This window comes from Echinops telfairi, unplaced genomic scaffold, assembly GCF_000313985.2.
Source record: "Echinops telfairi isolate 266 unplaced genomic scaffold, ASM31398v2 ScPeMD7_7469;HRSCAF=8507_1, whole genome shotgun sequence".
NCBI classification, from domain to species: domain Eukaryota; kingdom Metazoa; phylum Chordata; class Mammalia; order Afrosoricida; family Tenrecidae; genus Echinops; species Echinops telfairi.
In genome coordinates, this window is record NW_022111373.1 from 67,214,198 (window position 1) to 67,238,373 (window position 24,176).

Here is a 24,176-nt window from a genome sequence, read left to right on the forward strand (position 1 = left end):
ATTTACCGTAGAAAAAAACGTGTTCAGTCGCAGCATTAGTTCCTGGTAAGGACAGCGCGCACTCCACAATTTTTAGTGCATTATTGTATGGAACATGGTTTGTTTCAAAATAATGAAATATTTCTAACCACTTGTTCTCTATTGTGATTTTTGCTGATGTCCAAGATTTAACCTTTTCCTTATCAGTATATATTTTTTAATAATGATGTCTCGTTAAAAAGATCATTTTTGGAAATACTATATGGGAAATTTTGAGTAATATGATCGAATAATTTTTGCCCATCATTCCAGTACTGTCTGCTAAATTCAAGAAAATTTATGTATTTATGAAATAAATAAATTACTTACCTAAATTATCTAAATAGCTGATTTGCTGACATCACTTGTTTAACTAGCACTAGCACGCAGTACATGTGTATCGTCTGAGAGACAGTTACAAAATGTTTTCGTCGTTGACAATGCCAAAAAATGCCATTGTTCAATAAGTCCAAACAATGGCGGTCGAATTCTAACAACTGACCAACAATGTGAACTTTGATAAGCAGTTCTTGATAATCAGTGCTCAACAATAATTTGTTATTGTTAAAGCTTAACATTATAAAATTAATAAAAATAATATAAAACTCATATCCTGGCAAAATAGCCACATGGCAGCCGAAAACTGTATATTCCCTTCCCGTTCTCCCACTGTTCCCTAGCTTGTCATGCATTCTTTCCAAAAATCGGGATTTTTTAAAACGCCGTGGGACGTGGGACAAATTGTTAAAAATCGGGACTGTCCTGCCCAAAGCTGGACGTCTGGTCGCCTTACACCTAGCAGGATGTGGACTATTGTCGTTGTGCGCTATGTTATGATAACAGACTTTGGTTTTCCAAAGACTATGGTTCCTATTACTCTAGGCCCAGTAATTCATTCCCTCAAGGATTTGGGTTATGCTTAAGAAATATTCATTACAGTGCTCCTGTATGATTCACTACATTCATGGAATGTATTTAAAAACAAAAAATTAACTCACTCTCATAGAGTCATTGCTGACTCATGACAACGCTCCTGTGGGACTCCAAGACTGAAATTGTTTATGAGAGTAGAAAGCCAAGTCTTTCTCTTGCGGAACTGATGGTGGTTTTGAACTGACAACCATTTAGATCACAGCCCAATGCTAACCACTATAGCACCAGGGCTCACAATGAGGTAACTAGGAGTAGGAAACCCAATAAGCATGATAAACAGGAGCTTATTTTTAATTGCTTACTAATCTACTGTAAACAGTCTCACATGGACAATTGTTCATTACAGATTAGTACATGGACACAAGCAAGCCATGCTGACCATCCCTATCAAGCATTAAAACTTTAAAAAAGGCTTTGAAGATTCTGTAAGAAGGTGCCGTGGGGTTAGCAGAGAGAGAGATGCCAGTCATAGCTAAAAGGAAAGTCTTTGATATCGTGAAAAAAATATGAAATTATTCACTACCAGTTATAAAGAAACACAAGTAAGCTCATGCTTGCCTTGCTTACTGGATAATCCAACAATGGTGGTAACTCAAAGTGTCACCTCCCTCACCCCATGGAACCTTCTCCATTATTTGACCATATAGAATCCTTAATAATTTTACTATCAATTTTACTCATAGAATAATGTGCAACATATATAGTTATAAATTATATAACTATATTAGATTACATGAATATCAACAAGTTTGTTGTCTAAATTCTTCTACATTAAATTACATTATTTATAAGATATTAACCAAGCAGAAGCCATTTTTTAATTTTTCTCCTTTTTCTTAAATTACTACTTCATTCTCAAAAGAAGTTATTGATACCCATTCTCTTCAGTGTATTAATCAGTGGTAGAAGATAAAGTGGTATACTTTTTTAATTTAAATACAGTTAAGAGAGAATTTGCCAATATTCTGTGGTGTAAGCTAGTGAGCTTTGAGGAGAAAACATTAGATTGATTAATTTCTGACTTTTAAAATTTACAAAACATATTTTAGCATGTAACCAAGTCTTGAGCCTTTGTTTAGCATGGACACTAATATTATAATTGCGTTTCTTTCTAGTATCTTTAGGGCAGTTCAATCATTAGGGATTTTAGGAGGGTATTGTAACCACCAGGGGACATTGTTAGAGGGGGTAACACCAGAATGACTGGTTTAAAATACTAATAAACCACAATATTGTAGTTAAAATGCTAGAAGGAAACCACCATTGTGACTGAGAAATGGTGGCTCTGACAGGCACTCCTTCCAAAAACAACCAGATTCACTGCTAATGCCGACCCACCCGTAGTGACCCTAGCCAACAGGGTTGAAGTGCCCCTGTGGATTATGGAGACTGTAACTCTTTAAGATAGTAGAAAGCCCTGTCTTTCTCCCAGGGAGTGGCTGAAATGGTTGTGAACTACTGACCTTGTGTATCGCAGTGCAACTTGCAACCACTATTCCACAGTGCTCCTTAGGAGCTCTTTAGAAGGTTCAAAAAGTAAATTACCGTAGAGCTTTAGACTTATAGATATATTGATATATGTATAGTATGTTTATGAAAAATGTTGTTTTAACTAGAGGGATTTTTAAAAAATAAATAAATAAATGTCTGCACAAATGTGTTGCCCTCTCTGACAATGTCCCCTGGTGGTCACAACATCCTCCTAAAATCCCTAATGATTGCACTGCCCTAAAGATACTAGAAAGAAACGCAATTATAATATTAGTGTCCATGCTAAACAAAGGCTCAAGGCTTGGTTACATGCTAAAATATGTTCTTTAAATTTTAAAAGTCAGGAACCAATCAATCTAATGTTTTCTCCTCAAAGCTCAGTAGCTTACACCACAGAATATTGGCAAATTCTCTGTTAACTGTATTTAAATTTAAAAAGTATACCACTTTATCTTCTACCACTGATTAGTACACTGAAGAGAATGGGTAGGTCCTCATGAACCTCTTATGAAAATCTATAAGTAAATTGGTTGTCTCCATTTGCAAGTATGTATAATAGTGCTGGTTCTAATGACTCAACAAAAAAGCTTCAAATGTCTCTTTAACAAATGTTTTTGTTAAGTTACAGTGATATTCAGGTGATAGCCAACTGAATATATCAACCTAATTTGCTGTTTACTCAACAGATTTTTTTCCTGATACACAATTGTCAGTTCATAACCAAGACAAATTTCATTACTTTATGTGAGGCCATAAAAAGTTCTCAGAGAACAAACTTTTGGTTCCCAAAAGTAATAAGTAAGTCATTACCTGAATCAATCTTAACAATGTTTTTTTTCTTTCTTCAAAAATGAAGAGGTTGGTTTCTAAATAAGTTTTCATTATTACTGCATTTGTAGATGAGTATCACAGCATAACTAATTTATAAAGTTAGACATAACAGCCATGCTATCCTTTTTAAAAATTAAATTTAAGTTAAACCCACATATGGAAATTAGTCCCATAGCACTTTGAACTAGAATCTACCTACAAATTACCAAGAGTCATCAATGAATGTTTAAACTTCTAACTTTTTAAGTGTTCCCAAGTTTAGACAGATGTTATCCTATTTTCCCTGAGCAGCTGCTCTTTTGGACATATTCCTTATTTATTGATATACTGCATTCGGTGGTAGAGTCACATTTCTTAAACAGGAACTTGGCAACTTCCAAATGTTACGGCAAATATTGACATGCCCCAGCACGTCTTCACGCTGTGTGTCTTCAACAATGGCTGCATCTTATTTCTTCCCATTTGTTTCCGTTACAGTTGAACAAAGTCCTTCCTTAGTCAATAAAAACCTCATTAACTGTCCAGATTGAATTACAAGATAACTAATAGCATCCTCTCACACAAAGACCAGATTGAATTCTGTGCTTATTTCAATACTTTGGGCATTTCTACAGGGCTTATAAAGCTCAGGAAATGGGGCACAAATTACTTGTTGTCCAAATAACATTTATACTAGATAATCTCAAATCTCATCATTTCCAACCTCACCATTAATACCGAAGCAGGATTTCTACAGTTGAACAAATTCCTTCCTTGTCTGTGTTTAGTCCTAAATTAGGCAGAGTTATAATAAGTGGGTTCACAGGCTGCAAAAAGGATCCTATTCAAAACCTCAAGCCAGTGCCAACAATTCCTTCTGCCTCAAACTCACTACTGTTGAGTTTATTCTGACTCATAATGACCCTAAGGACAGAACAGAACTGCCCCTATGGGGTTTCAAGGCTGTAAATCTTTATGGGAGCAAAAAGTCTCATTTTTCTCCTTCAAAGCAGCTAGTGGACTTGAATTGTGGACCTTGTGGTTAGTAGTTCAATGCTTTCCAGACACCACCACTAGGGCTTCCCGGTATGATAGTCAAAGGGTAGTTGAAATTCAGAATGCATATCATATAGTATAGTGGGAATTTTAGCTCATTATCTAGGATTCAATAATGTACTATATGCAAAGCTAGTTTCTCTATTTTTATACCCCGTATATACTCAAGTATAAGCCAACCAGAATATCAGCTAAAGCACCTACTTTTACCACAAAAACTGCATTTAAAAAAAACACTAAGCTTATACTCAAGTATATATGGTATATCAAAGATCACACTTACATACTAATCATAAATGACTCATCATTAAAGGTAAATTTCTATATTAGTGAGAGAAAATACTTGCAATATCCTGTTAGCACAAGGGTTTCCCAGTGGCACACAAGCAAAATTAAATTTAAAGTGAATAGCAGGGCTGGCCTCTAGTAAAAAACATGAGCGGTTACAGATTCTTAACCGGGATTTATTCTTTTTTGGTCATGTAAATCAAAATAAGCAGTATTTTCCTCCCCAAAATAAGCTCAACTTCATCAACATTAAAAAAAATGCTAATAACAAGAGTCTCCTCTTCCAATGATTTCAGCCAGTCTTAGGCAGTGGAATAAAAAAAAAGAGTAAGCCTCAATTTCTTATGAGCGCTAGCCATTTCAAAAGCAACCAGGAACAAATTTCACAGGGCTTTAAAATGCATTAACCACCTATAGTGCTGTAAGTTCAAATTTGAATTATGGCACTGAAAAAGAATATTGAAAATACTATGGGCTTCCATAAGAACAAACAAATAAATCTGTTTTGAAAGAAGTACAGCCAGAATGCTCCTTAGACGCAATGATGGCTGTACTTCATCTCATGTACTTTGGACATTACCAGAAGAGCCTTCACTCTGGGACAGGATATCATGCTTGGTAAACAGAGCGTCAGCCAAAAAAGAGGAAGACCGTCAAGGAGCTGAACTCACACCAGGGCTATGGATTTGGCTGCTAACTGAAAAGTCAGTATCATGAACCCAACAGCCATTCCACAAAAAAAGATGTGACAGTCAGTTTCATAAATTTAGTCTTGAAATGACATTATCAGACAAGGGTCTAATCTCTAAAAGGTACAGAAAACTTCAATACCTCAACAAGAAAAAGGCAGTCTAATTTTTAAAATTGGCAAAGAACATAAATAGACACTTGACCAAAGAAGACTTTCAGGCAGCCAGCAAGCATAAGAGTGAATGCTCTCCATCATTACAATTAGATAAATGAAATCAAAATAAGATATCATCTCACTGCAGCTTTATAAAGAAGTTAAAAAACAAAAGCAGAAAACAAATTTTACAGAGGGTGTGGAGAGACTGGAACTCTCATGCACTGCTGTTGGGTTTGTAAAATGCGCAGACACTGTGGAAAACAATATGGCACCACAAGCCTTCACGCAATTCACAACATAAAGTTAAAACACACACACACACAGCCTTAGGAATCCTATGGAGAATATGCCCTTTTCTGATAAATTCAAGCAAATGCTGCCCAATTCAATTCAAACCCACTTATAATAAATATATTATTTTACTAATTTTTGTGGTTACTCTGTATTTAGAACCTAAATACAATGTTTAACAGTTTTATTGGCATTTAATCCATATATCACACAATTCATTGTTCAATCAAAACTTAAATACAATTTGCAAACATCTTTAAAGTATTACTCTACTGTTGTACGTTACAGAAGAAGTTAGAGTAAGGTAAAGAATATAGTGAAATCAGTTAGAAAACTCAATGTAATAGAAGAGAGAACAGATAAAGGCTAACAGAAATAGAAGCAAGGGCATTTTTGTGAATTCATAGGAATACACAGTAGGAATGGCCACATTCTAGATCAAGAAGGCCAACAGATTTTGCTGATGGATTTGGGGAGTATAATAGAAAATAAAGAATCAAGGACGATTCCCAAGATTTAACTTTGAGTAACTAGTTATGTAAGGTTGCCATCAACTGATAGGAAGGGATGGGACATGTTTGGGGAAATAGGGAGAGTTTATTTGGTTTGAGATCTCTTTTAGATGTAGAGGTAGTTATCAAGTAGAGATGCAAAAGTAGACAACTGGATATGCAAGTCTAGAGTTCAGAAAGAATGAAGACTGGGAATATAAATTTAGGACTAACCAATATTCAGTTAGTACTAAAAAACAGGAAATTAGATGATATACCAAGAAGAAATATTGAGAAGAAAAGAATGGAACCAAAGACCAATATTTGGAACATTTCAGCAAAAAGAAATCAGGAATAATGGAAGGATCCCTCGAAGGAGACAGGTAAGAAGCAACATATGAAGTAGAAAGAAATCCAGAGTGCCAGGAAATCAAGTGCGGAAAACAGAATGAAACCTGTGAGAGGTGGAACTCAACAAAACACTCATTGCTGTTGAGTCAATTCTGATTCATAGCAACCATATAGGACAGGGTAGAGTGCCCTTTTGGGTTTCTAAGGCTGTAAATCATAATAGGAGCAAAAGGACTAATCTTTTTTCCATAGAGCATTGGTGGTTTCAAACTGCAGATCTTGTGGTTATAAGTTCTAGGCATAATCAATTCACTATGCCATGAGGGCACCTTCAGAACTCAATATCTGCCTGATATATGTGGGTCTTATGACTTCCACCTCTGATTGAATGTCATTGGCACTTTGCTATTTCTTTCTTAGTGAAGAATATTTGAGATTTGGTTTCTGCCTAAAACAGTTCAGTGAAGTAAAAATACTTGGGCTAGCTCTTCTATCCAAAGTTTTTGTAGCTCGCACCAAATGAGTGGGGGGAAGTGTGCAAATAAGGTGGTGCTGTCATTGTCAAGTCCACTGGCTCCAATCCATAACAACTCTATGCAAAACACATTGAAACACCGCATAGTCCTGTGCCATCCTCACAATTTTTCCTATGCCTGAGCCCACTGATGCAGCCAATGCCAATCCATCTCATTGAGGGTCTTCCTCTTTTTCTATGCCCCTCCACTTTACCTAGCCTGATGTCCCACTCCAGGGACATCTGGAGACATGTCCAAAATACATAAGATGAAGTCTTGCCATCCTTGCCTTTAAGGGACACTCTGGCCTTACTTCTTCCAATATAGATCTGATTGTCTTTTTAGCAGTCCATGGGACTTTCAATATTATTTTCTAGCACCACATTCAAATGCATCAATTCTTCTTCAGTCTTCCTTATTCATTGTCCGACTTTTACATGCACATGAGGTAACAGAGAATATCATGGCAAATATAGTATAGAAGACTGTAATGACAGGACTAATCGGTTTTGCCCTTCTGCTGGGTACAAAGTGAGCCATTTCAGAAGCTGGGACAGAGAAATCCAGTACCATAAAGTAAGAAGAGCTACAAAGTGGAGTATGTCCAAGATCCCTGCCCTTGTAAGTGGTGGCAGCAGCAGGGGCACCAGAGGCTGAAGCCATGAAACCATGAGCCACAGCGTCAGCTTGCTGGTCTATGGAATAAGTAAAAGTAAATGCCTTCGGGCAGAAGGTTGGAAAGAGTGGGATGCTATTTGGACATTTATCTGGGGTCTAGGAGCTTTGTAACACCAAAAAATGGCAGAAGCTAAGGGCCCACATGGCTGAGTTGCCAAAGAGAGGCATGCCAGAAAAGTTGTACTGCACACAAAATAACTGTATCTTTACCATTTTTGATCATGACTTATAATATCTTAGGTTCCCTAATAAACTTGAGAACAGGGAGTATTGTCCGTGAGTTCTATGTGGCCACTGTGAAGCAGTGAAATGTCTTAATACGGCTCTTCTACCCATGTCTCGGTAACCCCCACCAATGATTGATGGGACTAAGCAAATAGGGCATGTCTGTTGCCCTTAATAGAGGGCACTGTGTTTGTCTGGATAGACTAGAGAAACAAATTCACATACACTCATGTGTATATAAGAAAGAGGTTTATAAACAAGAGCAATTGAATATTGAGAAAACGTCCCAGCTCATTCCAGATCAAGTCCATAAGTCCAATATTAGCCCATATGTCTGATCCAATCTATAAAGTCCTCTTCAGACTCACAAAACACATGCAATGATGCCGAATGCAGGAGCATCACCGGCCAGTGAGTAAAAATGTCTTTGGATCAGTGGCGTTGTAAGCATCTCAGTGCTGACAGGGGTCTCCACATGGCTTCCCCAGTTCCAAGGGTAGTGCCATGTGTTTTGTCATAGTGCCATGTGTTTTGTCAGTAGAGAGTCTCCAAGTGAGTGAGCCAAGAGTCTGTCTCTTGCCACCAAGGAGGAAATCCAGGAATTCCCAGAATTCTCAAGAGAAAGCCATGCCCCCAGAGAGGCCTCATTGGCTATGATCTGATTGACAGACTAGACTCCACCCATTCACTCTTAATCCTTTCAAGTCCCAAATTGACGCCAGATTATGTAATCACCACACACATGTTATAGCTTTTGCTGCTTTTAGGACTTAACAAGGACAGGGGAGTGATCATCTGTGTCAAAGTTGGTTGAAGTTCAAATACCTTCAGACCTAACAATGAGCAACACCAAGTGACACTAAAAGAGCAGTTTGAGAGGAGTGTGCTGCAATAATTGTATTGGTGTAAATTCACAATTTAGAAAAAGAAAAATAGGGCTATGGGAAAAAGATAACTCGTTAAACTCCTTAGAGGATTCCTGTTGCAGATGTTGGGAGTGAAACAGGGTTGCCAATACGTTGAGAAAAATAGCATGCAGGCCGAACAAAACTTTCGTGAGTCCTAATTTTAAAACCATGGAGAAATACATTGAATGAGAGAGATTAAAAATGAAAACACCACCAACAAAAAGAATCTTAACTTCAGGCTGGATGAGGACCAGAAAAATAAACGGTTGAAGAGGCAAAACCTTTCAATACAGGTGTTTGTCACTGAGTGCCCTTGGGGCAATGTCCAACCACATCCACATCTTTGACCCCTGAGTGTTTGTTTTGTTTTTAAAGGAAAGCAGGTCTCCTTCTGTTTATTATTTTCTACAATGACTTTAAAGACTTTCAGATGAAGGACAATGTGGCATCAGGATTGGATGAAGACTTCTCAACAATCTTTGATATGGATATGACATCGTTCTTGCTGAGAGTGAGGAGGACTTGAATGACTTGCTGATGAAGATCAAGCATATCACCCTTCAGTATGGATTACAACTCAATGTAAAGACCAAAATCCTCACAACTGACCAATAAATACCGTATGTACTCAAGTACAAGCTGACCCGAATTTCAGCTGAGGCACCTAATTTTACCACAAAAATGGCATTAAAAATGTGCTGAAAAACTCGGCTTATACACAAGAAGATGCAGTAACATCCCAATAAATGGAGAAAAGGTTGAAGTTGTCAAGGATTTTTGTCTTGCTTGGGTCTACAATCAATGCTCATAGAAGCAGCAGTAGAGATAAACAGATGTATTACATTAGGTAAATATGCTGCACAAGATTTTTTTAGAGTTTTGAAAAGCAAGGATGTTATTACTTTGAAGACAGAGGTGCACCTGACCCAAGCCATAGTATTTTTCATTGCCTAATATGCATGTGAAAATCGGACATGTGAAAACTGAATAAGGAAGATCGAAGAATTGATGCATTTGAAGTTTGGTGCTGGAGAAGAATATTGAAAGTACTATGGACTGCCAAAAGGACAAACAAGTCTGGTTTGCAAGAAGTACAGCCACGGTGCTCCTTAGAGGCAAAGATGGCAAGGCTTTGTCTTACACGCTTTGAACATATTGTCAGGAGAGACCAGTCCCTGAAGCAAGATATCAAGCTTGGTAATGTGGACAAGGGTGTCTAAAAAGAACATCCTTAATGAGACGGACTGACACAGGAGCTGGCAACAATGGGCTCAGGGACCAAGATGGCACAGGACTGTGCAGTGTTTCCTTGGGTCATGCAAAGGGTCACAACCAACTCGATGACACATAATAACAACAAAAACAAGATGAAATTCTTGCCGCATTGGACTGCAGGTAGGATACAGGCAGGTGAGACAGAGGGCATGGCTTTGGCATGGGCTCTTGAATTTTGTCGTGCAGTCAGGGGGGTGTTGGCTGTTGGAGGGCTAAAGGGCCCATAGTGCCCCTGCTGCTCACGTGGCTGGGATAAAGGGGGAGGGGGGGGGTGGCCAAGCGCTGCTACCTAATCTTTCACTTCCTCTCTGCTTCTGCTGCCCCCACCATTTCCTGCTCCATCAGCAGCCTTAGCAGGGGAGGCAGCATGAAAGACAACCAGAAGTGGGTTCCCATCTGGCTTTAATAAAGTATTTGTACAATGTCCAAGTCACATAATGTCCTACTTCACAGATGTATTGTGGATATTAAAGAGACACATATCTATCTAAGGAGGCTTCAAAGAATTTGTGCAAAAATGGAATTAAAAGATAATAAAATTTTCCCATGAGCTTTCTGAAGCCCTCTTATATACAAAAGTAAGTGAATTAAAAAGGCCAATGATATACAGGTAAGCCCATCATGAACAATACTATCATTAATCCTGGACCCAAGTAAGAAGAGAACTAGATAGAAGGTGGTATGTTTGATGGTGGCAAACACAAATATGTACACTCATCTTTCTATCCTCATTCCTTCCTTGAAGCTTTTAAGTTAGCAAAGGAGAAAGCCAGGCCCAGAGTAACAATCAAGACTTATTAACAGCCTCGAACTCTCAGTGCCATCAAGTAGATGTCAACTCATAACAACACCCTTATAGGTCATGGTAGAACTGCCTCCGTGAGTTCCAAGACTATAACCCTTTATGGGAGTAGACCTGTCTTTCTCCCATGGACTGGCTGTACTGAAAGCCTATTGCATGTTAAGCACTTGGATAGATGAATTCTTGTGTTAACTCTCTTAATCCTCACAGCACTGTAAATTCATGCACAGAAAAATGTATTATTTTGACAAACAACTCTAGGAAGCCATAAAGCCAAATTGGACAATACTCTTCAAGATGAGAAAGACCATCAATTTTTTAAAAGGGATGGTAATCTGATTTGGTTTGGGTTTTGTTGCTGTTTGCCTCCAAGTCAGTTCTAACTCATAGTGATCCTAGGTTCACCAGAACAAAGCACTAGCTGGTCCGGCACCATCCTCACAATGGTTGCCAGGTTTGAGCCCTTTGTTGAAGCCACTGTGTCAGTCCATCTAGTTAAGGATCTTCTTCTTTTTCACTGACCCTCTTAGCAATTTGATTTGTTAGGAGCAAACTATTTAAAGTTGGTTTGAAATGAGTATCCAGAGAAGAGATACAGAAAGGAGTCTATTGAAATAGTTAAAATTGCTATACACTAGTCCTTAAACTAAGGACTATTAAAAACAAAAGCAAAAGCAAGGGGTTTATGTGCTTAATGGACATATTGCTCAATTATGGACTCCCCAGAGATCTCACCAGATGAACTTTTTTGCTGTTTTACAGTAAATATGATCAGCCTCTACTTGAGATTTACATTTCACTATGGGTAACTCCAGATCTGGTGGCATAGTGAACCACATGTTAAACTGTTAACCACAAGGTCGGCAGTTTGAACTTAGCTGCCAACCACTATGCAGAAATATGAGGCTATCTATTCCGTAAACCTTTGAAACACTAGTTGTACCCTGTCTTACAGGGTTGCTAAGTCATAATTGACTTGTGATGGTTGGTTTGGTTTTGAGTTATGGAAACTAACAAATGTTTTCTCCTACAGCCAATTTCCTGATCAAAAACAAGATCTGTTACTATATGTCTCTTTAAGCTGAATTTGTTGGTAAATCAGAACAGGTACAAAAGGTTCTTATTTCCTTACTTTAATGGATTTCTGGAGGGCTGGTGGCATAGTGGTTACACATTTCTTTGCTAACTGCAGTATCAGTCAGTTCTAAACCAGTAGGCATTATTCAAGACAAAGATGAGGCTTCCTATTCCTGTAAATTACAGTCTCAGAAATCCGTACTGCCAGGTCCTCCCTGTACTACAAGGTTGCCATGAAGCAGAATTTACCCCATAGCAGTGAGTCTTGTTGGGGCAGTGGGTTTAATGAGCTCTGATGGCACTGTAGGCTTGAAGCTGTCGGTTCCTGTAAAGATTTACAGGCCCAGAAATCTTATCTAAGGCCACCGAGTCATCAATGGTAGTGGGTTTTTGGAGTTGGTTAATGAGTTAGGTGTTGCACAGCTATCAGGTCAGAAGTTCAAACTCAGTAGACACTTCGCAGGAGAAAGGTGAGGTTGTCTGCTCTCATAAAGATCTACAGTCTTGGAACCTCTATGAGGGTGGTTATGAATCCTCCCTCTTTCTCCACCTTCTGAGTCAGTAAGATAAAACTTTGGCAATATTCTGAAAAGAAACCTTCACTACCTGATCCTCTATGCCGCTGACTTGTATATTATCCCAAAAATCATGCAAACATGACTGAGTCACAGTGTTGTCCATCAAAAAATTGCCAAGGGATAAAACAGAATTGAGGGAAGGGAGCCCAGCCTAAAAAAATTAGTAAAATTAGACGAAACTAGAAAAACATTGTACTAGTGATTAAAAGAAAAAAGCATGTGTTATTTTCTCTGATCAGTGACTGCTCTAAGAAAAGGTTAGTTCCTTTCCGTTTACAATTACAGAAAGTCTCTCCAGATTCCAAGAGTTTCAGAGCCCATGGAATCGAGTTTGCAAAAACACTCGCAGGAAGAGCAGGTGTTAGAACTGATCACACAGCGTACCCAACACAGTCCTCCAGATTTAAGTGGAATTCTAGGCTAGCCACAAGCAATCCAAAGCATATCGAATGCGCTTTACATTCCCAGGATTCCCTCAGGAGCCAAAAGGCAAGCCCTTATGCCTAGCAGATGAAGCCGGGAATTCTGGTGACCCAGCAACCAGAGGAAGACCAAGAGCTCACACATCAAGCCACGTAAACTCCAGACACTAGTGAGTTCTTGGGGGGAAATAACAGGGACTAAAAGCAAAAACAGCAAGAACACAGCCAATTACTATTACTTAGAAGCAGCCCCACTTCCGGAACCTACCTCCCAACGACTCCACTTCCGGTCTGCTCCAATATGCCCGCTTCCACGGAGGATGTTCAGCAGCCAATGAGAAATACCAACTGTTTCCGCCGGGCCGCGTGACGTTGATTAGGTCCTACCTCTTCCTGGAGGAAAGAGCCTATCCTGGCGTCGGAACTACGCATCCGGGCGGGGCTTCCTTGTCCGGCCCAACCAGACGGCGAGAGAGAACAAGAAGGGCAGGAGGGGCGTGCACGCCTTTTCCGCCCGGGGCCCGGAAGGGTGATGTGGCTGGGGCTTCGCCGGCCTCACTATGGTAAGCACCCGGGCTGTGGGGTCGCGACTTAGCCAAGGGGGCTCATCGGGGGCTGAGGCTGGAGGGTGGGGGGGATGACCCTGCATACGCGGGCCAGGAAGCCCGTCATTAGCTTGGTTCTCCTGGGGCTCGGAGGGTGCCCGGGCCCCCTGGCCATGTGGCCCGTGCACGGCCCCCCTGGGAATCAGTCTCCGGCCCAAGGAAAAATCTGGGGTCGCGAGCCCGGCCCTTCCCGCGGAGACTGCTTTCCAGAAATACGCCGGTTTGGCTTAGCCCATGGATTTCATAGGTTCTCTGTGGTTATTGACCTGGAGCTGGAAGTTTTTGTATTTTGTTTATTTGTTTTGCGTCTTTTCATCTCTCTTTCCAGATTGGACATTGTTGCTTGTTTGAGCATGGTATCGCTCCAAACTCCTCACCTCCATTCCCTCCACCCCCCTGGCTCTATGTCCTTTCCAGGCTCCTCCGCTCCCGTTCTCGTTACCTTAAAGATATACAAACTGTAGGTCTTTGTGACTGGGATTCCATGCAGAGGTGGTTTTCTCTTGTGGAAGCTTATCGTGACTGGAGTGGTTGCTATGGCCTTGGTTTCTTGGCACCCCCCTCGCCCACTTTAAGGCGGGTGTGTATTTGCTTTTACTGCAGATGTCTTTGCTAGTTAAGTCAGAAAAGCTTGAGCCGTAGGTAAATCACGAGAGTTCGAGAAAATAAATTCTTGTGCCCCCCTCCTGAGAAAAGTTGGAAAACCCAACTTGCCCAGAGGGAGATAAGTCGTCACAAAACTCACTGCCAACGAGTCGATTCCAACTCTTAGTGACTCTGTGGGACAGAGTAGAACTGCCCGTGTGTGCTTCTGAGGCTCTTTACAGGAGCAGAAACCCTCCTCTTCCTCACTTGGAGTGAATGGTGCAGTCGAACTCCTACTGACCTTTTAGTAGCAGCCCAACGAGTATGTGCCACCAGAGACCTTGAAAACCAAAACAAACGCATTGCCATTGAGTTAATTCCGCTTATACCAACCCTATATGACAGGGTAGAACTGCCCCTGTGGGTGTGGGAGACTGACTGATGGGAGTAGAAGGCCTCATCTTTCTCCAGTGGAGCAGCTAGTACTTTACACTGCTGACCTTGTGTTTAGTAACTCATTGTGTCCCACTACCAGTATAAAATCCCCAACCACAGTGCCCAAAAGCCATGACCCTTGTTATGGTAAATATCTACAGCCTTTAGGTGAGCTTAAAACTTTCATATGCCAAATACTGCGTTTATGAGCATATTTCTGGGAAAAGGAAGCATGCTTTTTAACATGTGTCCAAAAACAGCTATGTCTCCAAGAAAGCCAAGACTCACTATTACAAGTGAAAAGTTGCTAAGCTTATGTTGCTAGAAATTCCTCCAGAACCTCATACAGCATAAAATCCTTAGATACCTAATCAGAAACTCACTGTTGCCTGTTTTTGTGGCTGAGAGAAGTTTACCTTCTCATAAACAAATGGTCAAGTTTGGGCAGATTTCTTTCTCAAGCTAAGGAAATCATTCTCTTGTTTCACCTTCCTTCTACAACATAAGATTCTGTTACTTAAAAATGTTGACTCCCTATTTTAAAAGGAGCAGGGAGATTTAGCCTTAAGTCTTAAATCATCTTAGAAGCTGCAGTTGAATTATTTTGCTTCTTCATAGCACAAGATGAAGATAATATTACTCTCCTTACAATAATATGTACTAGTAAAGGCAATACATGTATTATGTTTGCAATCAACAGCATATCAAATGTCTTGCCATGTCTTTTCAAGTGAAAATTATAACATGCTTATGGAGCACTTAAGGAAGGAAGACACAAAGGCTGAATCACCTGTAGTCACACACTTAACAGGGAGTGAAGCCAGGACTCTTTCTTGGTGTCCATATACCAGAAATTATGCTACTATCAAAAATAAAAGTGGTAAAGATAAAGATGTATTTTTAATTATAAGATGGGGCAATCAGATGCACATGAATGATGGAAACAGTTCCCAAGTGATAAATTTCTCTTTTTCACTCTGTTCTGAATTTGGGGCATCAGCATTTTGGAGAAAATGCACTGTAGCTGGAAGAGCGACATAGCAAAGCTTCAAGGATTAATTGGCAGTTTAAAAAAATGAAAATGTGTATGTGAGCTTGCACCTAGACTTACATGTTGCAATACCTCCATGATAATGACTACCTCTTCTGACATCAAGAATTCTTCCCATGGCACTCTACTTTTCTGCTGGCTTCAATAATTTGTTTCAATGGTCACACAGAACTCAACAAGCAACAATCTCAATTAGGAGGGTTTATTAGGGAAGTTAGCAAGTTACCACAAACCAGGATCAGAAACATTAAAAGGGCCAAAAAATACTCAGGATACAGTCATTGGTCCATAGCAACGCCTCTCTTCAGCTAGTAGCCAAGTCTCTTTCTGGTCCTCAGTCCCTTGGTATCTGTGGGCCAAGAAGACCTGCAGGTACTCTATCTCACTGTCTCAGCACTGCCCCGCTGCTCTGTCTCATGGTCTTCTTATCTCAGCCTCTGTATTCAGCATGGCACAGTCTCCTACCTCCACCAGTTCAGGCAGGGAATTTGGACATGTTTTTTGGGGGGCTTTTCTTTAAGAGGCCCGGGAATGCCTCTGCTGAGGTAGTTCTCATCTACACAGAAATAGCCACCAAGGCTCATCTGTATTATAGTGTTTTAACACACCCTACTTGCATGGCCCCACCCAATCATTGGATGGGGATTAACAGAAGGAGGATAAAAGAGCCATATTAAGAAATATCAATTTCTAGAATTACTTCCAGTTCTTTTCCTTTATTGATTAATAATCTTGAGAAAGCTTATCCTTTTTGCTGTGTGTTATTTTTTTCACATAATGCTTACAAACATTGCACACTAGTAAGTAATGCCCACATTATATCGCTAAACCAAGTATGTGTAGTGTCCCTTCAGAGATAGGTTGAAAAAAAAGTTGATAGCACAGAGGAACTAGCAGTTCTGCATGGGAAAATAAAAGCACTCGCAGCTGTAAACCACCACCACCCCCCAAAAAAAGGAACTTGGCTGCCTAAGTGTGGCTGAAATAATTAAACAGGTGGAATAGTGAGCGATGACCCCAATCTGGAAGGGAGCTGTGCCTTACAAAGGGATTTATACAATGGCTTTCCAGCAAGGGAAAACTCCAGGACAGCATTTGGAAACCACCAGTTGCTCTGAGGGAGAAAGATGGAGGTTTTATGTTCCCATGAAGATTTACAGCCTCAGAAACACAAAAAGGGCAGTTCTGCTTTGTCCTGTAGGGTAGCTGTGAATCAGAATCAACTTGATGGCAGTGGGTTTCAGTGGGGGCCAAATAAAAGGTAGACATTTTATAACACTAGCTGGTAACACTATGGAGGGCATCTTCAAATAGAACATTAAAACCTGGAAGACCCAGTTGGAAACAATAAGCCAAGTTGCAAATGATTGGGGGTCCCCAAGACCACATTGCCTATCGATAATGAAGCTAAGGTTTAAACCAATTGTCCTCTATTTGTTAGCTAAAACCTTTCCCTTTTTACTACACAATAGCGCCTTAATTCCAGAGAGGATTCAAGAGGAAAAGGATGGCTTATGTGATTGATGGGTGCTGGTTAAAATGGCAATCCCTTGTACTCACCACTGCTTTTGCACCTCAATGCAAACGACAGCCCATTATCTTCACATAAAAATGGTTTTGACCTAATGAACCCCTAAAAGGTTCCCATAAAGTAGAGCCACAGCCTTTGGGCTAATAGGAACCGGGAGTTGGTGCAGATCCTCTCTAAACTCATATAGGTAGTGGTTTATAACCCTTATGGTATGGTGCAAACTGCCTGAGAGCTTGTAGAAATTATAAATGCTCAAAAACTCACTGAGAGTTATTTCTAGGAACGAGGTCTTGGCACTGGACATTTTCTAAAGCTCCTAGTGATTTCTAATGGGTAACCAGGCTTCATACCATGGTGTACTAGCTTGAATTCCGTTCCATGCCCTCCCTGGGATTCAGAACGTGACCTGCTTGCAAACAGGGTCATAAAGATGTAATTAGTTAAGATCCCAGTCATACTGAAGTAGGATAGGCCCGTAATCGATATGGTATCTTTATAAGAAGAGAGACATAGAAGATGGTTAAGGAATGCCAGACAGATTGGAGTCACACTGCCAGAAGCTGGAGAAGGCCAGGAAGGATCACGTAGAAGCTCTGAAGGGAACATGACCCACGTATCAGACTTGCTTTCAGACTTCTAGCCTCCAGATCATTGAAAGAATGAATTTCTCTCTGGAGCAACCTAATTTGTGTTAATCTGTTACATAGCCCTAGTGAAAAAAACACAAAACCAGGGTCCTCTTTTTGATGACAGACTTACTTGGTCTTTGTCAGAATAGTTTCTCCTAAGTATTCATTAACAACATGCATTTATTTCATTTTTATCTCTTTTTAATCATAAGTATATGTATGCCTTCTCTTACTGATATTTTTGGCGCCTTATTGCCTTATACAGAAATGGCATTTTCTTGTACTTCACAGGTACTGAGTTTTTACAAATAGAAAGTTTGTGGCAAGCAAGTCTCTTGGGGCCATTTTTCAACAGTATTTGCTCACTTCATGCCTGTGTCTATCATGTTATTAGTGTTTATCATGTTATTAGTTCTGACGGTCCTCAGAGTGCTTGTGCACTATTAACAGACTAAAGAATGGACATAACTTTTATTTGCACTAGGAAACTGTATTAGGCTTGGTTGACTAGAGAAACAAATCCAGTGACACTCATATGTGTAAGAACTTTATATCAAGAAATAATTGTATGTCAGGAAGACATCCTCACCCAGGCCAACTCAAGTCCATAAGTCTCTCTTCAAACTCAGCCTCACATGCAATGATGCAGAATGCAGGAAGATCACAGGCCTGTGGAAGCAAAAGCTTGTGGATCCAACGGCTGTGGTTCTGGCAGCTATCAGGGTCAGTCAGCAGGAAGGTAAAGGAGAGAGAAGAGAAGGGTAGGTTCCCAGAGCTCTCCTTATGAGAAGTCCACACCCACAAGGAGTCACCATCAGGCTGTGGTTAACAAGCTAAACTCCACTTGTACACTCCATAAACCCCATAGCTTCAAAGTGACATGAATTATGTAACTACCGCAGAAACTAAAGAATCCATGTGACTTACTTTATTAGAATCTGAAGCCAATTGCCCAGTATCTCCAAGGTTAGCCTCTATCAATAAAATATCTCAAACTAAGAATGGAAATAACTTGCAGTTGTCGAAACCACCACATAGAGATGAAGATAACCAGAAATGCCCAACCATGCTCAGTATTGTCAGTGGGGAGCAGAGTTTGCAGGTGTTTCTAAAGACAAGGGGTACCAACAAAATGGAATTGCGCTGGGCAGAGCGGAGCTTTCATAGTATGCATTTTTCCTGCTAGGCTAGCATCGAAAAACTCACTCTGAGATAGTGCACCCGGTGGCATCTCCTGGGAAGGTTCTCGCTGGTCTCAGTGAATTTTTTCATAAAAGCTATTTTGCTCGAACCTCGTTTTTTGTTATGGTCAATTAAAGAACAGTATACAGCTGTGAAATTTTGTTTTCTGTTCATGTGAGAAAATGCCACAGGAACTGTTGTAATGTTGAACAGAGCTTACAAGGACAGTGCTATGGGGAAAACAAGTATATGAGTGGTTTTTCTTTTCAAAAAAGGTGAAATGTTGATTGATGACAAACCTCATTCTGGATTTCCGTCAACTTCCCTTAAGGATGAAAATGTTGACTTCTAGTGCACTGAGAGTTCTTTCTTCCAGGTCAGACTGTTAAGTCAAGCCATCTATTTAGAGGTTCTGAAAAGATTGCATAACGGTGTGTTACCAAAAAAGCCTGATTTATGGAAGACGGGACTGGTTTTGATACCACAACAGTGCACCTTCTCATGCAGCCATCTCAGTGTGCCAGTTTTGGGTTAAAACAGCTTGCTTCTCTTGCCCCACTCACCTGACCTTGTTCCATATGACTTGTTTTTGTTTCCTCGAATCTGAAAAGGGTCATAAAGAAACAGCTATTTGATGACATAGAAGAGGTGAAGAAAAACAAGGGAGGCACTGTCAGACATCCAAACAGATGAGTTTGAAAAATATTTCCAAGAATGGAATCCCAGATTTGACAAATGTATTAAGTATAATGGAAAGTACTTTGAAGGTGATAGGTTGTTTTGTAAAAAAATTTAAATACATAGGTTTGAAAAAAAATTCCAGAATTTTTGGGGTACCCCTTCTTAAATTTATTCATATTTCTGAAAGTTCTTATTGGAAAAAGAGAAACCTTACCTATCTTTGAAACAGGACCAGTGAGATCCAATGTATATAATCTAACACCCTCATTTTACAATTGTCATTAAAATGGCAAGTGGAGATGTTGATTTATACAAAGACTAGTTTGTATGCTTAGATTATCTCATTAAATAATGCAAATATTTGTCGTCCCTGGCATTTAGAAGAGATCTTTAATCTTAGGATCTGTAACTATACTTGATTGGCTTCTTGCTTTTGAATTAAAGATTTCTAGCTTGTCTATTTGGTCTGCTATCATGAGTTTATACCAAGCAACAAAGTTTGAGTGTCTATACATGTAAACTTAAATTTTTTTTAGTGTGTCTACATGTTAGTGAATAACTTTTCAATCATCTGTGCTTACTATCCTTGGGCAAAAGCTATATGCGTATATGTATGCAATTGTACATTCACATATAGGCATGCATTTACTCCTGTATTCCCATGCATTGCTTTAAGAAGTAACAGTGGCAGCACATGCTAATTTACAAGTAAAAGGTAATTTAAACTGCTGACCTGACCTAAATTTGTAAATGAAAATTCTGACCCACTTTTCCAGTGCTTTATAATTTTTATTGCAACTAGGTCAGGAGTGTCATTTCTGTGTTCTCTCTTACCTCCACCTCCAGAGAGGGATAAACTAGTTTTATATAAAATAAGTAGGTGTAATTTGTTACTGTTTGGATTTTCAAAACTATAAGTTCTTGGTATTCAATTCTTATTTTAAACTGATCTTTAGTTAGAGGAATAGGCCAGTGAAAATGTGTTACTCACATAAAAGGCAGCCAGCATTTGACGTTTCCAGACACTGCTGTGTGTAAAGAATTTCCTTAATCAGCAAATTGATTTAACCCTTTTTTGTCATAGTTGTAAAAATAAGCAAAATACATGGAGCCATGTGATCAGAGCTGATGAAATACTATAGATTTAATCAAAGTTGGTTATTTTACCTGCAAATTATGGTTAGTGAGTCATCACAGAACACTCTAGACCAGTGGTTTTCAACCTGTGAGTTGCGACCCCATTTGGGGGTCAAATGAGCCTTTCACAGGGGTCACCTAAGACCTTTGGAAAACGCTTATTTCCAATGGTCTTAGGAACCAAGACACTGCTCCTTTATCCGTCTCCAGGCAGGTCCGCACACATGCAGATACACCACATACGAGTACCCGGCGTGAAGACTGTTACCCAGGCTACACATGTTCTTCAAGACAAAATTTCTTTTATTTGTAATTAAAAATAAATATTTCACAATATATCATTACATACTGTTTTTGTGATTAATCACTATGCTTTAATTATGTTCAATTTTTAACAATGAAAATACATCCTGCATATCAGATATTTCATTACGATTCATAACAGTAGCAAAATTACAGTTATGAAGTAGCAACGAAAATAATGTTATGGTTGGGGGGTCACCACAACATGAGGAACTGTATTAAAGGGTCACAGCATTAGGAAGGTTGAGAACCACTGCTCGAGACAAAACTGTTTTTAGCCTACCAGTGTGCTTCTTTCATTTTTCAATCTGTGCTCCGTTTTACTGCTTGGACTTTATACCATTTTTCCTCTAGTTCAAATGTTTTGCTTTTAGCTTTTTCGATAAAAACTTGTTTTGAAAGGTTTATTAAATATTTTTGAGTTGTTTACATTAAGAGTATCTTACATATTTAAAAGATCTCCTTTATTGATTTTTTCCTTCATACCCAAATTTAATTAGTATAGGTTTTTTTTAGTTTTATTGACATATAACTCACACACTGTACAATGCATTAAAATATCTTAAAGATACATTTTTTAAAACAGCAATCATCACTACAGTCAGTTTTGCAAGATTTTCTTCATTCTTGTACACTCATCATTCCTCACTACTCCCCAACTTCATCTGCCACAATCCTAAGGAACTATTAACCTCATTATTGTCTATAGATTTGCCTATCCTGGATTTCATATTTAAAACATACAGAAAGCTCCATCAGTGGCAATAAAATAAAATACAGGAAAATCTCAATGTAAAAGAAAGTAGGGCTTTCGTATGATATGAAAATAATAATACTTTATAATTTTTCAGGGATCCATGAGAGTGGTAGGGAGGTAGCTGATACCAAGGGCTCAAACAGAAAGAAAATGTTTTGAAAATGATGATGGCCGACATAGGTACAAATGTGTTTGATACAATTGATGCATGGATTGTTTAAGAGTTGTAAGACCCACCAATAAAATACTTTATTAATTTTAAAAAAGAAAGGAGTGAATAGAAACTAGAACAAATTAGAAATGGGTCAAAAGAAAAAAGTATAATGTCTTCAGTCTTAACTATATCTGCAGTGGTCCACTTTTCAGTGCAGTTTGTCTGAGGGCAAGAATATCCCCATCCCTAGGCAATGATCTAAGGGAATTCAGTGGAGGCTTAATCTGTGTGGGAACTCTGGCAAATGGATTTGGAGCTTTCACTGCCTTTTACAAACTGAGGGCTCAAGAGTTTAAGCTCTAATACAATTCTCTGATCTTGGATTTTATTGTTTAACATATATTTATTATTTGGAATCATAGAGACCCTATATGAAAGAGAAGAACTTTTAAGACAGAGTTAGAACAGCCCTTGTGGGGAGCAGAAAGCAACTGGTGGTTTCAAACTGCTGACCTTGCTGTTTGCAGCCCAGCCCATAACCCCCTAAGCTGCCAGGGCTCCTAAGTGTATTTTAGCGAGAGTCAAATGAAAGTCTGTAAATTATTTCTATTAGTATAGAGGGTCTATCCATTGTGATTAACTCTAGAATGCTTATTCAAAGTATTTCATTTTAGGTTAGAAAAAAATTAACTGATATTTTAAGCTTTCAGAAGCTCTAATTAGCTATGAGTAGTTTAGTAAATCTGCTGACTAAGGGATGATAAAAATGGCCATTGGAAGAAAATAACTTTGGAGCTTCCATTATCAGTTTTAGCAAAATTTTGAGAGTAATGAGCAAAGGTCAAGGCAGGGCTGCCACTGTCCACAAGCCCATGGCCTTCTGGTCTGGTTGTATTTGTTCCAGGAGATGCCACAGGCAGTCTGAGTCTAGGAATTATTAGATACCTCTTCATAAAAGCGAAAAGTTTTTAAGAGTGGTAGGCACAATGACCACCATCCCATCCTACCCTGCCCCACCCCCAAGAAGTCCTACTCCCTTAAGCCTCTTTACCTTACATTGCAAGAGACTTTGCATCTGTGATTAAGGATCTGAGATGGGGAAAACTTTCCTGGATTAAGGACCCTAAGAGGATCAAAGTGAGACGTTATGACTACCTACTTGATCAGAGGTCTGAGTGATGTGGGGTCACAGGCAACCTTCAGACACTGCAAACACAAGGAAATGCATGCGCTCCTCACAGCCGCCAGAGGGAACACCTGTCAACCCGCATTTGAATCCAAAGATAATAAGTGTGTATCATTTTGAGCCACTAAATGGTGTTAATTTGTTACAGCAGCAATAAGAATAGTGAAATAAAGTTTTACTTTTAGCATCTAATGCTCTGAGGACATTTCAAAAAGTTCGTGGGAAATGGAATTGAAGAATGATGGAATTTTTCTGCAAAATTTTTGAAGTCCCCTCATGTCACAAAAGCTCTTTAGAGTAAGTGAAAATACAAATTGGTTCAACCTTTATAGAATACAAAGTAGTAGTCAGAATTCAAAATGTTATTTCCCTTTGATGCAGCAATTCCATATCTAAGACCTACCTCCAAGTACAAATCTAGTACAATTTGGGAGGAAAATGGAGTGGGACTTTGTGAAGTAATATTTTATGGCCAAGGCATGGACAGTGTGGCCCTAGGGTCCATTTCCCTTAGCCATCACCCTACCTGAGACTATTAAAAACAATGAAGAGATCTCTTAGTGATAACAGGAAGTTCTTCTAAACCGGGGCTTCTTGTTGCTTTAAGGGACAGGTAGCAGAATATAGTATGCTGTCATTTAAAAACAAGTTTGACTGTCTCTATGCACAGAAAAAGACCAAGTGTATTTCATATATCAGGTTATCGCTGGTCATCTGTGGAAATGGAAAGAGAGTAAACCAAAGATTGATGTGAATTTGCAATCAGAAACGAAGCATACGGGGCCTTACAGCACCTTACCTTCATCATTTAGAACTCTACAAACTAGCTGTAGGAATATTCTAATATTGACATCCATATTTTCTATTCATTTATCAAGTAAGTA

General features: G+C 39.3%; 2 protein-coding genes across 2 annotated transcripts in view; one reads left to right on the forward strand and one right to left on the reverse strand.

Annotated features, from left to right (window-relative positions):
- Window positions 1-13,367, reverse strand: part of XRCC4 (X-ray repair cross complementing 4) — a 279,731-nt gene extending 266,364 nt beyond the window's left edge. The window contains exon 1 of the mRNA XM_004703650.3: window positions 13,325-13,367. The gene's annotated coding sequence lies outside the window, so the exon portion shown is untranslated. The remainder of the gene's footprint in view (window positions 1-13,324) is intronic.
- Window positions 13,368-13,562: 195 nt separating this feature from the next.
- The window catches only part of TMEM167A (transmembrane protein 167A), a 33,552-nt gene continuing 22,938 nt past the window's right edge, over window positions 13,563-24,176 (forward strand). The window contains exon 1 of the mRNA XM_045285325.1: window positions 13,563-13,619. Within this exon, the coding sequence (XP_045141260.1) occupies window positions 13,617-13,619 (3 nt within the window). The 5' untranslated portion in view covers window positions 13,563-13,616. The remainder of the gene's footprint in view (window positions 13,620-24,176) is intronic.